General features: G+C 51.0%; 2 protein-coding genes across 4 annotated transcripts in view; one reads left to right on the forward strand and one right to left on the reverse strand.

Moving 5' to 3' along the window:
• Gna12 (G protein subunit alpha 12) overlaps nt 1–1,881 on the forward strand; it is an 82,038-nt gene extending 80,157 nt beyond the window's left edge. The window contains exon 4 of the mRNA XM_036172341.1: nt 143–1,881. Coding sequence (XP_036028234.1) covers nt 143–712 — 570 coding nt within the window. The 3' untranslated portion in view covers nt 713–1,881. The remainder of the gene's footprint in view (nt 1–142) is intronic.
• Nucleotides 1,882–8,545: 6,664 nt separating this feature from the next.
• Amz1 (archaelysin family metallopeptidase 1) overlaps nt 8,546–14,041 on the reverse strand; it is a 30,439-nt gene continuing 24,943 nt past the window's right edge. For all 3 annotated transcript variants that reach the window (XM_036172484.1, XM_036172485.1, XM_036172486.1), the window contains 2 exons: nt 12,281–12,457; nt 8,546–9,465 (listed from right to left, as the gene is read on the reverse strand). In XM_036172484.1, coding sequence (XP_036028377.1) covers nt 8,908–9,465; nt 12,281–12,457 — 735 coding nt within the window. In that variant the 3' untranslated portion in view covers nt 8,546–8,907. The remainder of the gene's footprint in view (nt 9,466–12,280; nt 12,458–14,041) is intronic.

Consider the following 14,041-nt stretch of genomic DNA (forward strand, 5'->3'; position numbering starts at 1 on the left):
ACAGTTCTGTCACTGAGACTTGCTTTTGGCATTTGGTTAAATGTTCTTGCAAAAGTCCCTGTATCTTTCTGCCAGCTTTTTTATGCTCATCCCTTCCTGTTTTTCTTCTTTCTCAAACGTCTCCCTTCCTCACATTTTCCAGAACTACTTCCCCAGTAAGCAAGACATCTTGCTGGCCAGAAAGGCCACCAAGGGAATCGTGGAACATGACTTCGTTATAAAGAAAATCCCGTTTAAGATGGTGGATGTGGGTGGCCAGAGATCGCAGCGCCAGAAGTGGTTCCAGTGCTTTGACGGGATCACGTCAATCCTGTTCATGGTGTCCTCGAGCGAATACGACCAGGTCCTCATGGAGGACAGGCGCACCAACCGGCTGGTGGAGTCCATGAACATCTTCGAGACCATCGTCAACAACAAGCTCTTCTTCAATGTCTCCATCATCCTCTTCCTCAACAAGATGGACCTCCTGGTGGAGAAGGTGAAGTCGGTGAGCATTAAGAAGCACTTCCCGGATTTCAAGGGGGACCCGCACCGGCTGGAGGACGTCCAGCGCTACCTGGTCCAGTGCTTTGACAGGAAGCGTCGGAACCGTAGCAAGCCCCTGTTCCACCACTTCACCACTGCCATAGACACCGAGAACATCCGCTTCGTGTTTCATGCCGTGAAGGACACGATCCTGCAGGAGAACCTGAAAGATATCATGCTGCAGTGAGAGAGACAGCCCCTCTGCCGTCCTCTCGTGGCCTCCATGGCCTGTGGTCACATGTCTCTGGTGTGTCGTCGCCTGCATGGACCTGCAGTGGGCATTGAATCCACACCATCTAATCCCTGGCTCAAGAATGCTGGACTACCAGCCACACCAGTGAGCTCCAGGCAAGAGGACGTAGGAGTGTCAATGATAGCTACTGAATCCGGGGACTGTGAAACTACTGAAACCACGCCATCACTCTCTGGTGGGGATCTGTAAAACCTGGTAACACGGCTTTTTCCCTCCTTACAGAAACCATTCCTTGCTGACACACTTACCCAAGGTTCAGGCACACATGTCCTCTCATTCATGACAGAAACACAAACCCAGCTGGCCTTGCCACTGGCTCTTCCCTCTGACTTGCAGGTCCTCACTGAGACACACTAACTCGGAAGCTTAGCCTCACGTTAGGCTATAGAGGGGCATGTGATGCTGCTAAGCTCAGAGTGTCCAAGCTCAGGCCACAGTGCCACCCATGCAAAATGAACACACTGCCTTTAAAATTGTGCCAACACCCTCAGAGTTCCCACCGCAGGCATATCCGGAGGAGCCCGGTGTCCCCGCTCCCGCTGTAGAGAACAAAGTGGGAGTTGTGACACTGCCTTCGTGCACCAGCAGCCACTCCCCTGTCTGCATGCCCAGCAGGGAGGGCACTAGATGGGAGGTGGCCTCTGGGGCGGCTGGGGCTAGCCTGTGGCTCCATACTGGTGCTCTCTACTCTTTCCCCCATCCCTCCACAGCCAGTGGCAAAGACACAGAACCAAGTGGCCTTGTAGGTGGCTCTTATGCCTTACTTGACCGTTGGTGGCATGTAGCATCCTCTGTCCTGGGTTCTGAAAGCAGGCCAGAGAGATGTTCTGCAACTCCAGAGCATCTCCATGCCTTGGCTGCTTGGTGGGCCCCAGCCACTGGCCCTTCAGGAGAAGCCCTGGACTCTGCACACCACCCTCACCATTGCCTTCACAGTGCGCTCTGCTCTCGGAGTTGCTGGCAGGCCGCCTTCCTTCACAGTGCACACAAAGCCAATAGGCACCCTCTGAACTCTGGGGACATCAGCACAACATCTCAGCCTGGCCTGCCCAGCTTCCTGGCAAGTGTCACACTATTTTACAATATATTGCATTCCAAACCTGGCCCTCTGTACATTAATTATTCTCTAGGGGTTGGGGGTGGGGCTTATAACTTCCTAGCATTTGAAACAGAAGATCTGTGGCCCCAGAGTGTTCTGTAGCTCACTAACACGTCCAAGGGCCCTGTCCACAGCCACACTGCTCCTGACACAGCATCTCATCTTGGCTTATTTCATCAACCAAACAAATAGGATTCTTGGAGCAGATGCTAAGCCAGGAGAAGGGGGGCTGCTTCTGAAACCCCACTATTGCAGTGCTGTGATTAGGAAATAGCAGTCAGCTTCTCTGTCACTTGCTCTCACTCTCTGTGCTCAAGAGTTTATATCAGCGTTTGCTGAGCTTCTGGCTCTTTCCTTTGGGAAGAAAATAGCCATTCTGCCTGCTTCACCAAGTCTTATGGGCCAAGGGTATGTGGCCAGCGACCATGCCGGGCTCCTCAGGGGTCTTAGGTCCGCACATAGTAAGCATCCTTGCCAGGGGCCTCCTGTATCTCAGTCAGTGCCAAGACCCCGAGCAGACCCGAGCTGTTCCCAGCCACTGTTGGAGGCCGTTGTGACTGAGGTGAGTGGTGGGTTGTCAAGGAAGAGGGCTGTCCCTCTGACAGCCTGACATATGAACCAGTCCCTTTCAAAGCTGGAAGCATGTGAGGAGCAAGATGTGAACTTCCAACTAGCTGAGCAGGTGGATGGCCAGAGGCCCCGTGGTTTGGACCAGCTCAGCCTCTGGCCCACCTCCCTGGTGAGCCGAGCCTGGCCATCTCTGTTGGGATGCCCCACTCTGTGATCGGTGAAGTGGTGCAGTCGGAAAAGGAGGTGGTGTTATGGGCGAGGCTGAAGTCCTTTAAAGTCTCTACACATAGACTGTAGTCAGGTTTGTCTCCCAAACCCTAGCTTTTTTTTTTTTTTTTTTTTTTTTTTTTTTTTAATTTTAATTTCATTGTTACTTTGACTATTGTCCTTTTTATTGCAGTGTGGAGAAGCAGAAGGTATTTGTGCCTCCTCTATTACTGCAGAAAAACAAATGTAACAATAAACTTCCTAAACATCAGCCTGCTTCCCGCCTAGTAGACTGTGAATGTTAAAGAAGGGTGGGGGTGGGGGTGGGGTATCCTGAGAAGTGTTCCTGACTCCTCTACAGAAATTATTTCAGTTCTTGACTCTATAATTTAGAGATCACCAGGATTTCTAGTCTTATGATTTCTCTATTTCTTTGATAAGATAAAAATAATAGCAAAAAGAGGCCTGGGAAGTGGCCCAGGGAGAAAACTGCTTTCCATACAAGTGTGAGGCCCTGGGGAAGCAGGGCCAGGGACCCAGAGAGCCTCGGGCCCCAATAAGACACCTTGTCTCAGTAAACATGGTGGACAGCTCCTGGGGAACAGCCCCACGAATGGCCTCCACGTGCACATACACACTAAAACAATACTAATGAGACAAGCTGATGGGTCACGACTGGCCAGCTTGGGTCTGAAGTAGTTTGGTTTGTTAGGGGTTCACTGGGACAGTAGCCCATGGCCAGCTGCCCTGTATGTACTTCACACTGGTGTTGACATTGACTGGGTGGATCTTGCTTGAAGATTTGAGCATCACACCTCTAGATGTTGGTTAAAATGACTCCTTGGTTTGTCTTTGCTTAGTAAAAAACACTGGTTACTGCTCAAAGCCAACACTCGCTTTCTCATTTTCCCATCCCCAAAGCACAGCCTTCGTCACTTGAAGATTCACTATTGCAAATTCTGATTTCATGTACCTGAGCCTGGCAGGTGAGAGAGCTATCATAAAGGCCTTTTTTAAATGAAAGTGCCCCAAACACGTGATTTGATATGGTCTATACATTCAAATGCACCCTTATCCAGGTGTGCAGTCATACACCTTGGGAGGTAGAGGCAGAAGGAGCAGGAGTTCAAAGCCATCTGCTACTGCTTACACATTCAAAGCCTAGGAAGCAGGAGACCCACCCCAAAGGGGCCAGAGAGATGGCTCAGCAGATAAGAGCACTTACTACACAAGCACAAGGACCCGGTTCAAATCCAGAGACCCACATTAAATGTCCATTGAGGCTGTATGTTTCTTCACCCCCAGCACTGTGGAGGACAGGGACGGGTGCTTGCTGGCCATCAACACAGCTCCTAGTGAGAGACCCAGCCTGGTGGGGGGGGGGGGTGATAAATCAGGGCACTGGACATCCTCTGCTCGTGCATATGGATATATGCACCCCACACACTAAATAACAAAGGAGTTGCTGCTCACTTCACAGAAACACCAAGAACCAGCCAAAGCGCTGTGTGAGCTACCAGTGGTGGAGACATTTGCCACGCCAGGTGGTTTGTTGGGAAAAAACACTGGGTTCAGCCTCTGCCAGACAGCACCATGAGCAAAGCCAGAAAGCATGGGAGTTAGGGGCTTCCTTTTTCCAGCCCTGGCACTGGTGGGCAGAATAAAGGGGGTTGTTCCAGCTGTCACCTTGGCACCATTATGATGTGGCCTACCGAAATGAACGTGATCCCAGCCCTTCAAGATCTTGGCAGAGCTGTTCCCTGGGACTGAGGGTCTCAGTAACTGGCTTTCTCCCTTTTTTTTGCGGGGGGGGGGGGGGGTTTCGAGACAAGGTTTTTCTGTGTAGTTTTGGTGCTTGTCCTGGATCTCGCTCTGTATACCAGGCTGGCTTCGAACTCACAGAGATCCGCCTGGCTCTGCCTCCCAAGTTCTGGGATTAAAGGCATGCGCCACCACCACTGCCCGGTGCTTTCTCCTTTTTATTCAGTCCTTGGTGTGGTGGTTAGTTTGAACTGCCTACTGCCCCAATCTAGATTCACTTGGGAAGAGTCTCAAGGGATTGTCTAGAAAAAGTTGGCCTGTGGGAAATCTATTGGGATACAGGGTCTCTACTGAACCAGGAGCTGGGGTGGCACCTAGCAAAACCCAGTGATCCTCCAGTCCCCCTCCATCTCCACAGCGCTAGGCTCACAGGTATACCTGACCATGCATGGCTTTTTGTGTGGGTTCTTGGGATTTGAACTCAGGCCCTCATGCTTGAGTAGCCAAGTCTCGTGTATCCCACAGTGACCTCTAGTCGCCCATTGCTGTGTAACCGAGGATGAACCTTGAACTTCCGTTAGTCCTTTCGCCTCCATCTCCTGAGTGCTGGGATCATAGCTGGGTGCCACCAGGCCTGGTTTATATAACCCAGCACTGCAAATGGAACCCAGGGCCTCCTGAATGCTAGGCACGCACTCTGCAAACTGAGCTACATCCCTAGCCCAAGGACCCAGCTTTTGAAACCTGCTTGCAAGAAATGCAAAAGACCAGTGCACGACAGCTGGCAGCCCTTCCTGCCCTGGCTCAGCGTCCCCCGGCATCACCTCGCATTGCCGGCTGGAGCCCAAAATAACTCAGGTTTATTTTTGAGCTCGGCTTCTTGGGTATGAGGCAAATGAAAACAAGCTTTAAGTCAAGAGGCTTGTTTTAAAAGGCAATTTCCAAGAAACATCTGGGGGTCACTGTGGGTTCAGCCCCACCCAGCATGCCGTGTTCCTGTGATAGCTGCCAGGTTATGGGCCCCCTGCTTCAGGCTGCAGAGGGATTGAGTCCCCAGGGGTCTTTGTCTTATTAGTATTACTTTATTACTGCATGTGTGTCCAAGTATGCCACGGCATGGGTGTGGATGTCAGAGGGCAACTTTATGGAATCAGTTCTCTCCTTCCACATTTACATGGAGGATCCAGGGCAGGTCGATGGTCTCACATGAGAAGCACCTTTACCCACCGAGCCATCTTGTTGGCCTGATTTTTGTTCTACCTTGTAGAGAGGCAAATGTGTAGAAGCTTCCAGAAGCTTAACAGAGCTGAGTGGGGGCTGCCTGGGAGACCAGGTGCAGGTGTCCAGCCGTCTGTGCATCTCCTTATTCTGCCTCTATTTTCCCCACAGAGTTCAAAGAACACAGTTAGCGAAAGCAGAGGGCTCGGGCAGGCAAACAGCCTAAACTTCACCCAGCTCTATGTTGCTGAGCCTCACGAGGTTACCACCTCAGCTTCTGTAGCCATAAAACAGAGCGGCATGCTGTGCACACTCGCTCTCAGATTTGAGGCTGGGTGGCAAGATGGCTGAACTAAAAAGTGCTTGCCATGCAAGCCTGATGCCCCAAGTTCAATCCCCAGAACCCATGGGGTGAGCTGACTTCCAGAAGTTTTCTTCTGCCCCCCACACGCATGCCACGGCACACGTGTACCTTCCTCTGCCCGCTCACACACACTAAGGTTTTAGTAAGAGAAGTGAGTGGACACAACACATTCCCTGCCCTTAGAGGCTAAGAGGCATGGCAAGGCCTGGTAATTGACACCCGAAGTCTCTACATGTGGGAGGCCGAGCAAGACAGGGAGTACCAGCCCGAGGGGATAGAGCAGTATCATCTCAGCCAGTAAAAGTACTTAGGACCCGAGTTTGATCCCCAGGAACCAAGTGAAAAAGCTGGGCATGCTGGCACATAACCCCAGCTCTGGAGAGGTGGAGACAGGCAGCTCTCTAAGGGCTCACTGGCCAGCCAGTCTAGCTTAATGTGGCAAGTTCCAGGCTAGTGAGAGACTGTCTCAAAAAGCAAGATAGACATTCTCAAAGAATAAAAACACTATTTTTAAAACAGCAAGATGGACCAGGCCTGTGGCACACACCTTTAATTTCAGCACTGGGGAGGCAGAGGCGGGTGGATTTCTGTGAGTTAGAAACCAGACTGGGAGACTAGAGAGAAGACTCAGCAGTTAATAGCACTGGCTGTTCTTCCAGAGGACCCGAGTTCAATTCCCAGCAACCACATGGTGGCTTACAACCTTCTATAATGAGATCTGGTGTCCTCTTCTATCCCGCAGCTGTACATGCAGGCAGAACACTGTATGCATAATAAATCTCTAAAGAGGGGGTGGGCAGAACCAAACTTGTCTACAGAGTGAGTTCTGGGAGAGTCAGGACTGTGTAGAGGGACCCAGTCTCAAAAAAATGTTGACTTCAGGCCTGCACATGTGCACACGTGTACACACACACACACACACACACACACACACACACACACACACACACTCCTTTTCAAGACCTTTCCTGTCCCTCCAAAGCCTGGCTATCTGCCGGCTGGATCCACAGAGTGGCTCACCTTGGTGCTGCCCAGAGACCTCCTATATGGAATATTCTGGCATTCCCTTAGACCTCAGCAGGATCCAAGTTTGGACTTTAGCTTTACCCAGCTTCCCAGCTAACCCACTGCATGATGGAGGGTCTTCTCATCCACAAAGGTCTGTGTCCTAGGGGACAGAATTCTCAGGACAACAGCCCCTCCCAACTCATGCCCTGGCCATGAGATGAAACTCCATCTCCCACCCCAACAGTTCCTGTCATGAACAGGAACAAAATGCAGGCCTGCCTTCCTCTCTGATGAGAGCCTGGGCTCCAGGCAGAAGAGGGGAGGGACATCAAGGTAGCTGAAGAGGTATCCACAGCCATCATCCAGGCTCTGCTGCTCACCCAATAAAACCAGAGAGCATAAGGAAGCATGTGATAGGTGCCCTGATAACACTGGATGTGCGAGACCCGGCAGCATGAGGCTAAGGAGGCAGAAGGACCAGAAACCCAAGGTTGTCTGTCCTTGGCTACACAGTGAGTTAGAAACTAACTTGGGCTACTGAGCCCTCATCTCGAAAGGGAAAAGACAAAAAACAAAACAAAACCATGAGGGGGTGGGAATAGTGATAGGAACCAGGAGGCAGAGCCTGGCAGGAAGCAACCCCTTCTGCTTTGCTTCCTGGTAAGGTGAGCATCTCTCCACATGCTTTCCACCCACAGTGATGTTCTCCCTCACCACAACCTAAAAGCGGTGGAGCCAGCCCACCACAGAGGAGTCCTCAGAAGCTGTGAGCCCGAACAAACCTCTCTTTGATGTTGATTGGCATGGAGACTAACACAGCCACTCACCAGATACACAACGCTCCTCTCTACTTGCCAAGACCCCCCCCCCCCCCGCTTCCTTCTCGGGACAGTGAGACTGGCATTGCTAGCCAGCTGGGCCATTAGAAAACAATGAGGGTCACTTCAGGAAAACCGTGTGTGTGTGTGTGTGTGTGTGTGTGTGTGTGTGTGTGTGTGTGTGTGTGTGTAAAAGAGTTTGAACAATACAAGGCACAGAGACACAGCTGTGGATGAATCATTTTAATACCCTCCTTCCGTCAGGAGTTTATAGGCTGAGACAGGAAAAATACCATCAAAGACAGAAGAGCCGAGCCCCCACCACCACACTGGCCTAACCGGGAGTGACAGTACCAGCAGCAGCCTCAGGGTTGGACAAGGGGCAGCTCTGCCCTCTATGCCCAACCCCATGGACCTGCACATCGGTCACCCCAATCACCCCACTTCTTTCTGAAGAAATGGCCAACCTCACAGGGCACAGATTTCTCCAGGAGCTTCACAAAGACCTGTGCCAGCCTTGAGCAGAAAATCATTCCAGCCACAGAAATGAACCCTGTGCCAGTGATACAAGGCTGAAAAGAAATGGTGCTGGACGCATGGCTCAAACACTAAAGGTGTGCACTGCACTTGCAGAGGACCTGAGTTCAATTGCAAGCTCCCACAAAGGATGGCTCACAACTTCCTGTAATGGCATCTGGGGATTCTGACGCCCTCTTCTGGCCTCTGTGGGCAGCTGCACTCATGTGCACAGACACACACAGAGAAACATACACATAGCCACATAACCCATGCCATCGGGTGGTCCAGAGCTCCAGCTGTGAGTAATTAGGCCAGAGTCCCCTCCTGTAGGGAAGAGGAAGCATGTGGCTAATTCCTGCCTCTCAGCCATGGCTTCAGACCACATAACATGGGGACTCTGTGGTTAAGCACCCAAGGAGCATTTCTTCAGCTTCTGGGGACATTTCTTTTAACCATAAAGATACCAGAGTACCCTCTGTCAGTGGGCAGACATGGACTGTTGGTATCTTCAGGGGGAAAATGCCAGGAGCTGACTTCACTGTATCGGATGGTCCATATCTCTGCATTAATTCTCTGCCCCCCAGCGGCAGTGGGAAGAACTGGCCTTGGCAAATCTTCGAGAGCTCAGCCGCCGCCTCAGGGAAAAGAACTTGTCCTCCAGGACCCTGCGCAGCCCCACATTATCCTTGCCACAGGGCTGGTGCTGCCTGGTGACTGGCAGCTGCCCTGTGAACATCTCCCACCGGCCCAGGGCATCCACAGCTGCATCCACCTGGACCAGCTCCTCTCCCGCCCCTTCCCTCTCCAGGGCCTGGATACATGCATCCAGCCACTGTCCATACTCCTCGATGGCCTCCACGGGGCCCCCAAGTTTCAGCAACACTTCTGAAGCCACCAGAGAGCTCAGCCCATCCTCAGACCCCGGTTCAGGCCCATCAGGGAAGGCATGACCCCACGCATCAGGGGTTACAGGCTCTGATGGACTGGTGACAGGATCTGTGTCACTCTCGCAGCCCATGCCTGAGTCAGCACTGAAGGGCAGGGTGTCCTCCGACACAGACGGTTCCCCAGCCTCTTGGCCAGACCACATCTCCACCATCACCCGGGTCCAAGTGTGGAGTCTCTGTGGGAAGAGACATATCTAGATTGGGTGACTGTTTAGCCAGGTAGCTGCTGAGGACCACCCCGGGGCCAGCAAGAGGCTAGAGCCCATAAAGGCCTTTGAGCTGGGCCTGAGGACTGGAGTCCAGGCCACAGCCGAGCTGGATCCCCCAACTCCCAGAAGCCCACCTTTCATAGGCACTCAGCAAGCTATGTTAACCAGAGAGAAATTACATGAAGATTATAGTTAATCTAAACTTTGTGTGTGTGTGTGTGTGTGTGTGTGTGTGTGTGTGTGTGTGTCCCTGTGCGCATGCAAGTTTGGGGGGGCACACACATGCATGTAGAGGTCAGAAGTCAACACCAAGCATGCTCATTTTGCACTTTGTTTGTTGGGACAGAGTTTCTCACTGAACCTAGAGCTCACCATGGTTAGACTGGCTGGCTAGGGAGCTTCAGGGGTCCTACAGTCTCTGCCTCCCCAGCACAAGGGTTGCTAATGGATACCACCACACCCAACTTCTTTAGGGGAGGGAAAGTTTCAAGACAGGGTTTCTCTGTGTAGTCCCAGCTGAACTAGAACTCACTCTGTAGACCAGGCTGACCTCAAACTCAGAGATCAGCCTACCTCTGTGCTAGGATTGAAGGCATGCGCCACCACCGCCTGGCCATACCCAACTTTTTACATAGGTGCCAGGGATCCAAATTCAGGTCTCCATACCCCCTAAGCCATCTTCCCAGCCCCTAGAGTTAAAACTTTGTTTTTCTCCTTTTTTTATTTTTATTTATTTGCTTGTTTGTTTATTGTTTCCCTTCCTTTTAAAAAATATTTACCCAGGCATGTGGTACATGCCTGTAATCACAGCACTCAGGAGGCAGAGGCAGGTGGATCTCTGTGAGTTCAAGGCCAGCCTTGTCTACAAGGCTGATTTCCAGGACAGCCAGAGCTATTTAGTTGAGGCCCTGTCTCAAAAAAACAAACCAAAAAGATTTATTTATTTTATATGTACATATATGTGCCTGAGTATATGTGTGTGTGTGTGTGTGCGCGCGTGCGTGCGTGCGTGCGTGTGTGTGTGTGTGTGTGTGTGTGTGTGTGTGTGTACCCTGTGCAGGTAGGTACTCACAAGGCCAGAAGAGAGCATCAGATCCCACAGAGCTGGAATTAACTAGCAGTGGTAAGCCACTAGAGATGGGTTCAGGGAATCAAACTGCTCTTAACCACTGAGCCACCTCTCCAGTTCTGAGTTAAAACTTTTAAGTCAAAGGGAAGAATCAGCACACTTCCCACCCCTACATGCCACCTACCATCAGCTGTGTTGTGACGTTAATGTCCTATGGTACATCCCAAGATGGACACCCTCGTGTGACAGGATGAAGTATGTCCTACCTCTGCTGTGAAGCTAGGCCTAAGTTAGCTCTGTGTCCCCTACCAGAGTCCCCAGGGACTGTCCTAGTGACAGTGAGTAGACGCCACCTCCTTCCTGTGACAGCCAGGAAGGCCAGAGCCCCTCGGGTCCCCATGCCCTATCCCCAGAAGGACTTGGCCACCCCGGGGCGCCAACTCAATCCCTGGCTTACTCTGACAGCAACCCTGCCACAGATCTGCAGGGAGGGGCAAGATACCCCAGTTCAAAGGGACCCTTGCCACCAAGGCTGAGTTTGACCCCGTGACTTGTCTTCTCAACTCCATATGTACACCATGGCACATGTGTGCATAAATAAATAAATGAATTAATGAATTTCTAAAACTGGGGGGTGGGGGAGCTGGAGAGATAGCTCAGCAGTTAAGAGTACTAGTGATTTTTCCAAAGGACCCAAGTTCGATTCCCGGCATCCACGTGGCAGCTCACAACCATCTGTCATTCTAGTCTCAGGGGATCAGACACCTTCTTCTGGCCTCCATGGGCACCAGGCACACACATGGTGCAGAGACATACATGTAGGCAAATACACATGAAAATGAAAATCAATTATTTCCCCTTTGAGATAGGGTCTCACTATGTAGCCCTGGCTGTCCTGGAACTCATTATGCAAATTCACAGAGATCCACCTGCCTCTGTCTCCTGGGGTGCTGGGATTAAAGGCGTGCACCACCACACCTGGCTGGCTAAATAAATCTTTGTAAAAATTGAAAAAGAAAAAATTTGAGGGGAGGGAGGCTTCCCACACCGAGTGAGCTGAGCCTAGACACTGAATACAGCCAATTTTTACAGTCAGGAATATTTCCTCTCTGCACTGAAAACTTGGACTTGATTTCAACCAAAGGTGAACTTCAAATAAGAAAACCAGGCAGCACTTGCCTTTGATCTCGGCACCCGAGCCAAGTGTCCTAGTTTGCAAACAAGCCTTCCCACGGGGATCAAGGGAGTGGGGAGGTGGCCAGGAATGCTTGCGGTAATTCTGCATGCTGACAGCAGGGGGCAGCATCCCCTCACCAGCTCAGCCAAGAAGGGCTCTGCGCCTGGCTGCCCTTCTGGCCCCCAGCTTGGTGTGCAGCCTCTTTCTCCCAGTACTGCCTCTGGGTACAAGACCCCCAGAGTCCACCAAAGAGCAAGGGAGAGGAAAGAGGACATGGGGAAGATGTTGGGAAGGGGGCCTTCACCTGAGTTCTGTAAATACAGCGCTTCATGGGGGACCATTGCCCTCCTCCACCCACAGCAAGCCTGATGTCACTGACACCAGCCCGGGTGTTTCATCTGCCAGAAAGGCCTGCAGCCCCCTCCCCAGGAGTGATGGTGCATGCGTGTCCTTTGGCTCTCCTGCATACAGATCCAGGTCCTGAACCTGTCCCCTCCCACTGCCTCGGGTGGCTGCCCCACACCCCACACACTCACCTTGTACCTCTCCAGGAGCCTGAAACCCAGGAGGTGTTGCAGTTTCCGTAGGCAGATGGGACAGAGGTCCAGGGGCCTCCGTATGGCCTCATCCAGGCTAAGTGCCCCCTGCAGGAGGCAGCGGAGCCAGCGACAGCTCCCCAGGCCCAGGAGATGGCAGAGCTCATGGCAGGTGACCTGAGAGGAAATGACATCACACCCTTGCCTCACAGTCTCAGCACCCAGTAACTCCCGCCCAGGAATCCCTAAGCCAGCTGGGCAACCCTAGAAGTCCAGTACCTTGGGTAATGAAGACCTCTGGGCAGGATCCACACATCCCCCTCACTGCATCCTCCCTGATGATAGCTCTAAGAAGCCACAGAGCATGAGGAAGTTTAGCAGCCAGCCAGACCAGGGGCCAGATCCCAGAACCCTGTAGGTTCATGGCTGTGGGTCTTTGAGCCTTGGTTTTCTCACTCCGTAAAGTGAGGGACTGTTGTGGCATATTATTTTAAGGTGTGTTACATTTGTTTGTGCTGTGGAACATTTGTTTAGTGATGCAAAGATGTGTTGCGTTCTTTTATGTTGCGTTTGTTTAACTCTGTGAAGCAGTGACGCTTTGCCTGTCTAAAACACCTGATTGGTCTAATAGAGCTGAACAGCCAATAGCGAGGCAGAAGAAAGAATAGGCGGGGCTAGAGAGCAGAGAGAATAAATAGGAGGAGAAACAAAGGAGAGGGGACACTAGGGGCCAGCCACAGAGAAAGAGTGAAAGTAAGATTACAGAAGTAAGAAAAGGAAAAAGCCCACAGGCAAAGGTAGACGGGGTAATTTAAGAAAAGCTGGCTAGAAACAAGCCAAGCTAAGTCTGGGCATTTATAGGAAAGAATAAGTTTCTGTGTGATTTATTTGGGAGCTGGGTGGCAGCCCCTCCCCCCAAAGAGTTTAAAAACAAAACAAAACAACATTTTAGTGTACCAACATGAGGCTCAAATTTCATATCTCCTTTAAAAGTTCTGCCTTGGGCTGGGCATTGGTGGCGCATGCTTTTAGTCCCAGGACTCGGGAGGCAGAGGCAGGCGGATCTCTGTGAGTTCGAGGCCAGCCTGGTCTACAAAGCGAGTTCCAGGAAAGGCACAGAGCTACACAGAGAAACCCTGTCTCAAAAAACAAAAAACAAACAAACAAAAAAAAGTTCTGCCTTGGGCTGGAGAGATGCTTAAGGACACTGACTGCTCTTCCAGAGGTCCTGAGTTCAATTCTCAGCAACCACATGGTGGCACAGAACCATCTCTAGTGGAATCTGATGCCCTCTTCTGGAATAAAGTGTACATGCAGATAAAGCATTCATATACATAAAATGAATAAATCTTTGGGGGGAAAAAAAGAGTTCTGCCTTATGGCAAGCCCTTGAGCAGCAGGAACTTAAAAAAAGCTAAGCTAAAAAAATAAAACAAAACAAAAACACCTACAACTGGGTTGGAGAAATAGCTTAGAGGTTAAGAACACTGGCTGCTCTTCCAGAGGTCCCGAGTTCAACTCCCAGCAACCACATGATGGCTTACAACCATCTACAGTGAGATCTGGTGCCCTCTTCTGGCACATAGGCATACATACCAAACTACTGTATATAATAAATAAATCTTTTTTAAAATTAAGAAAATGGGTATAGACAGTCATAGAAAGAAATAAGTATATTAAAAATAATATAGTCTTTAAAGAGACAGTAAAAGAAAAAGGCCACATAAAGATGGGAAATACAGAATCTGCATCCTATATAGT

The sequence above is a fragment of the Onychomys torridus genome, chromosome 22, assembly GCF_903995425.1.
Source record: "Onychomys torridus chromosome 22, mOncTor1.1, whole genome shotgun sequence".
NCBI lineage: Eukaryota > Metazoa > Chordata > Mammalia > Rodentia > Cricetidae > Onychomys > Onychomys torridus.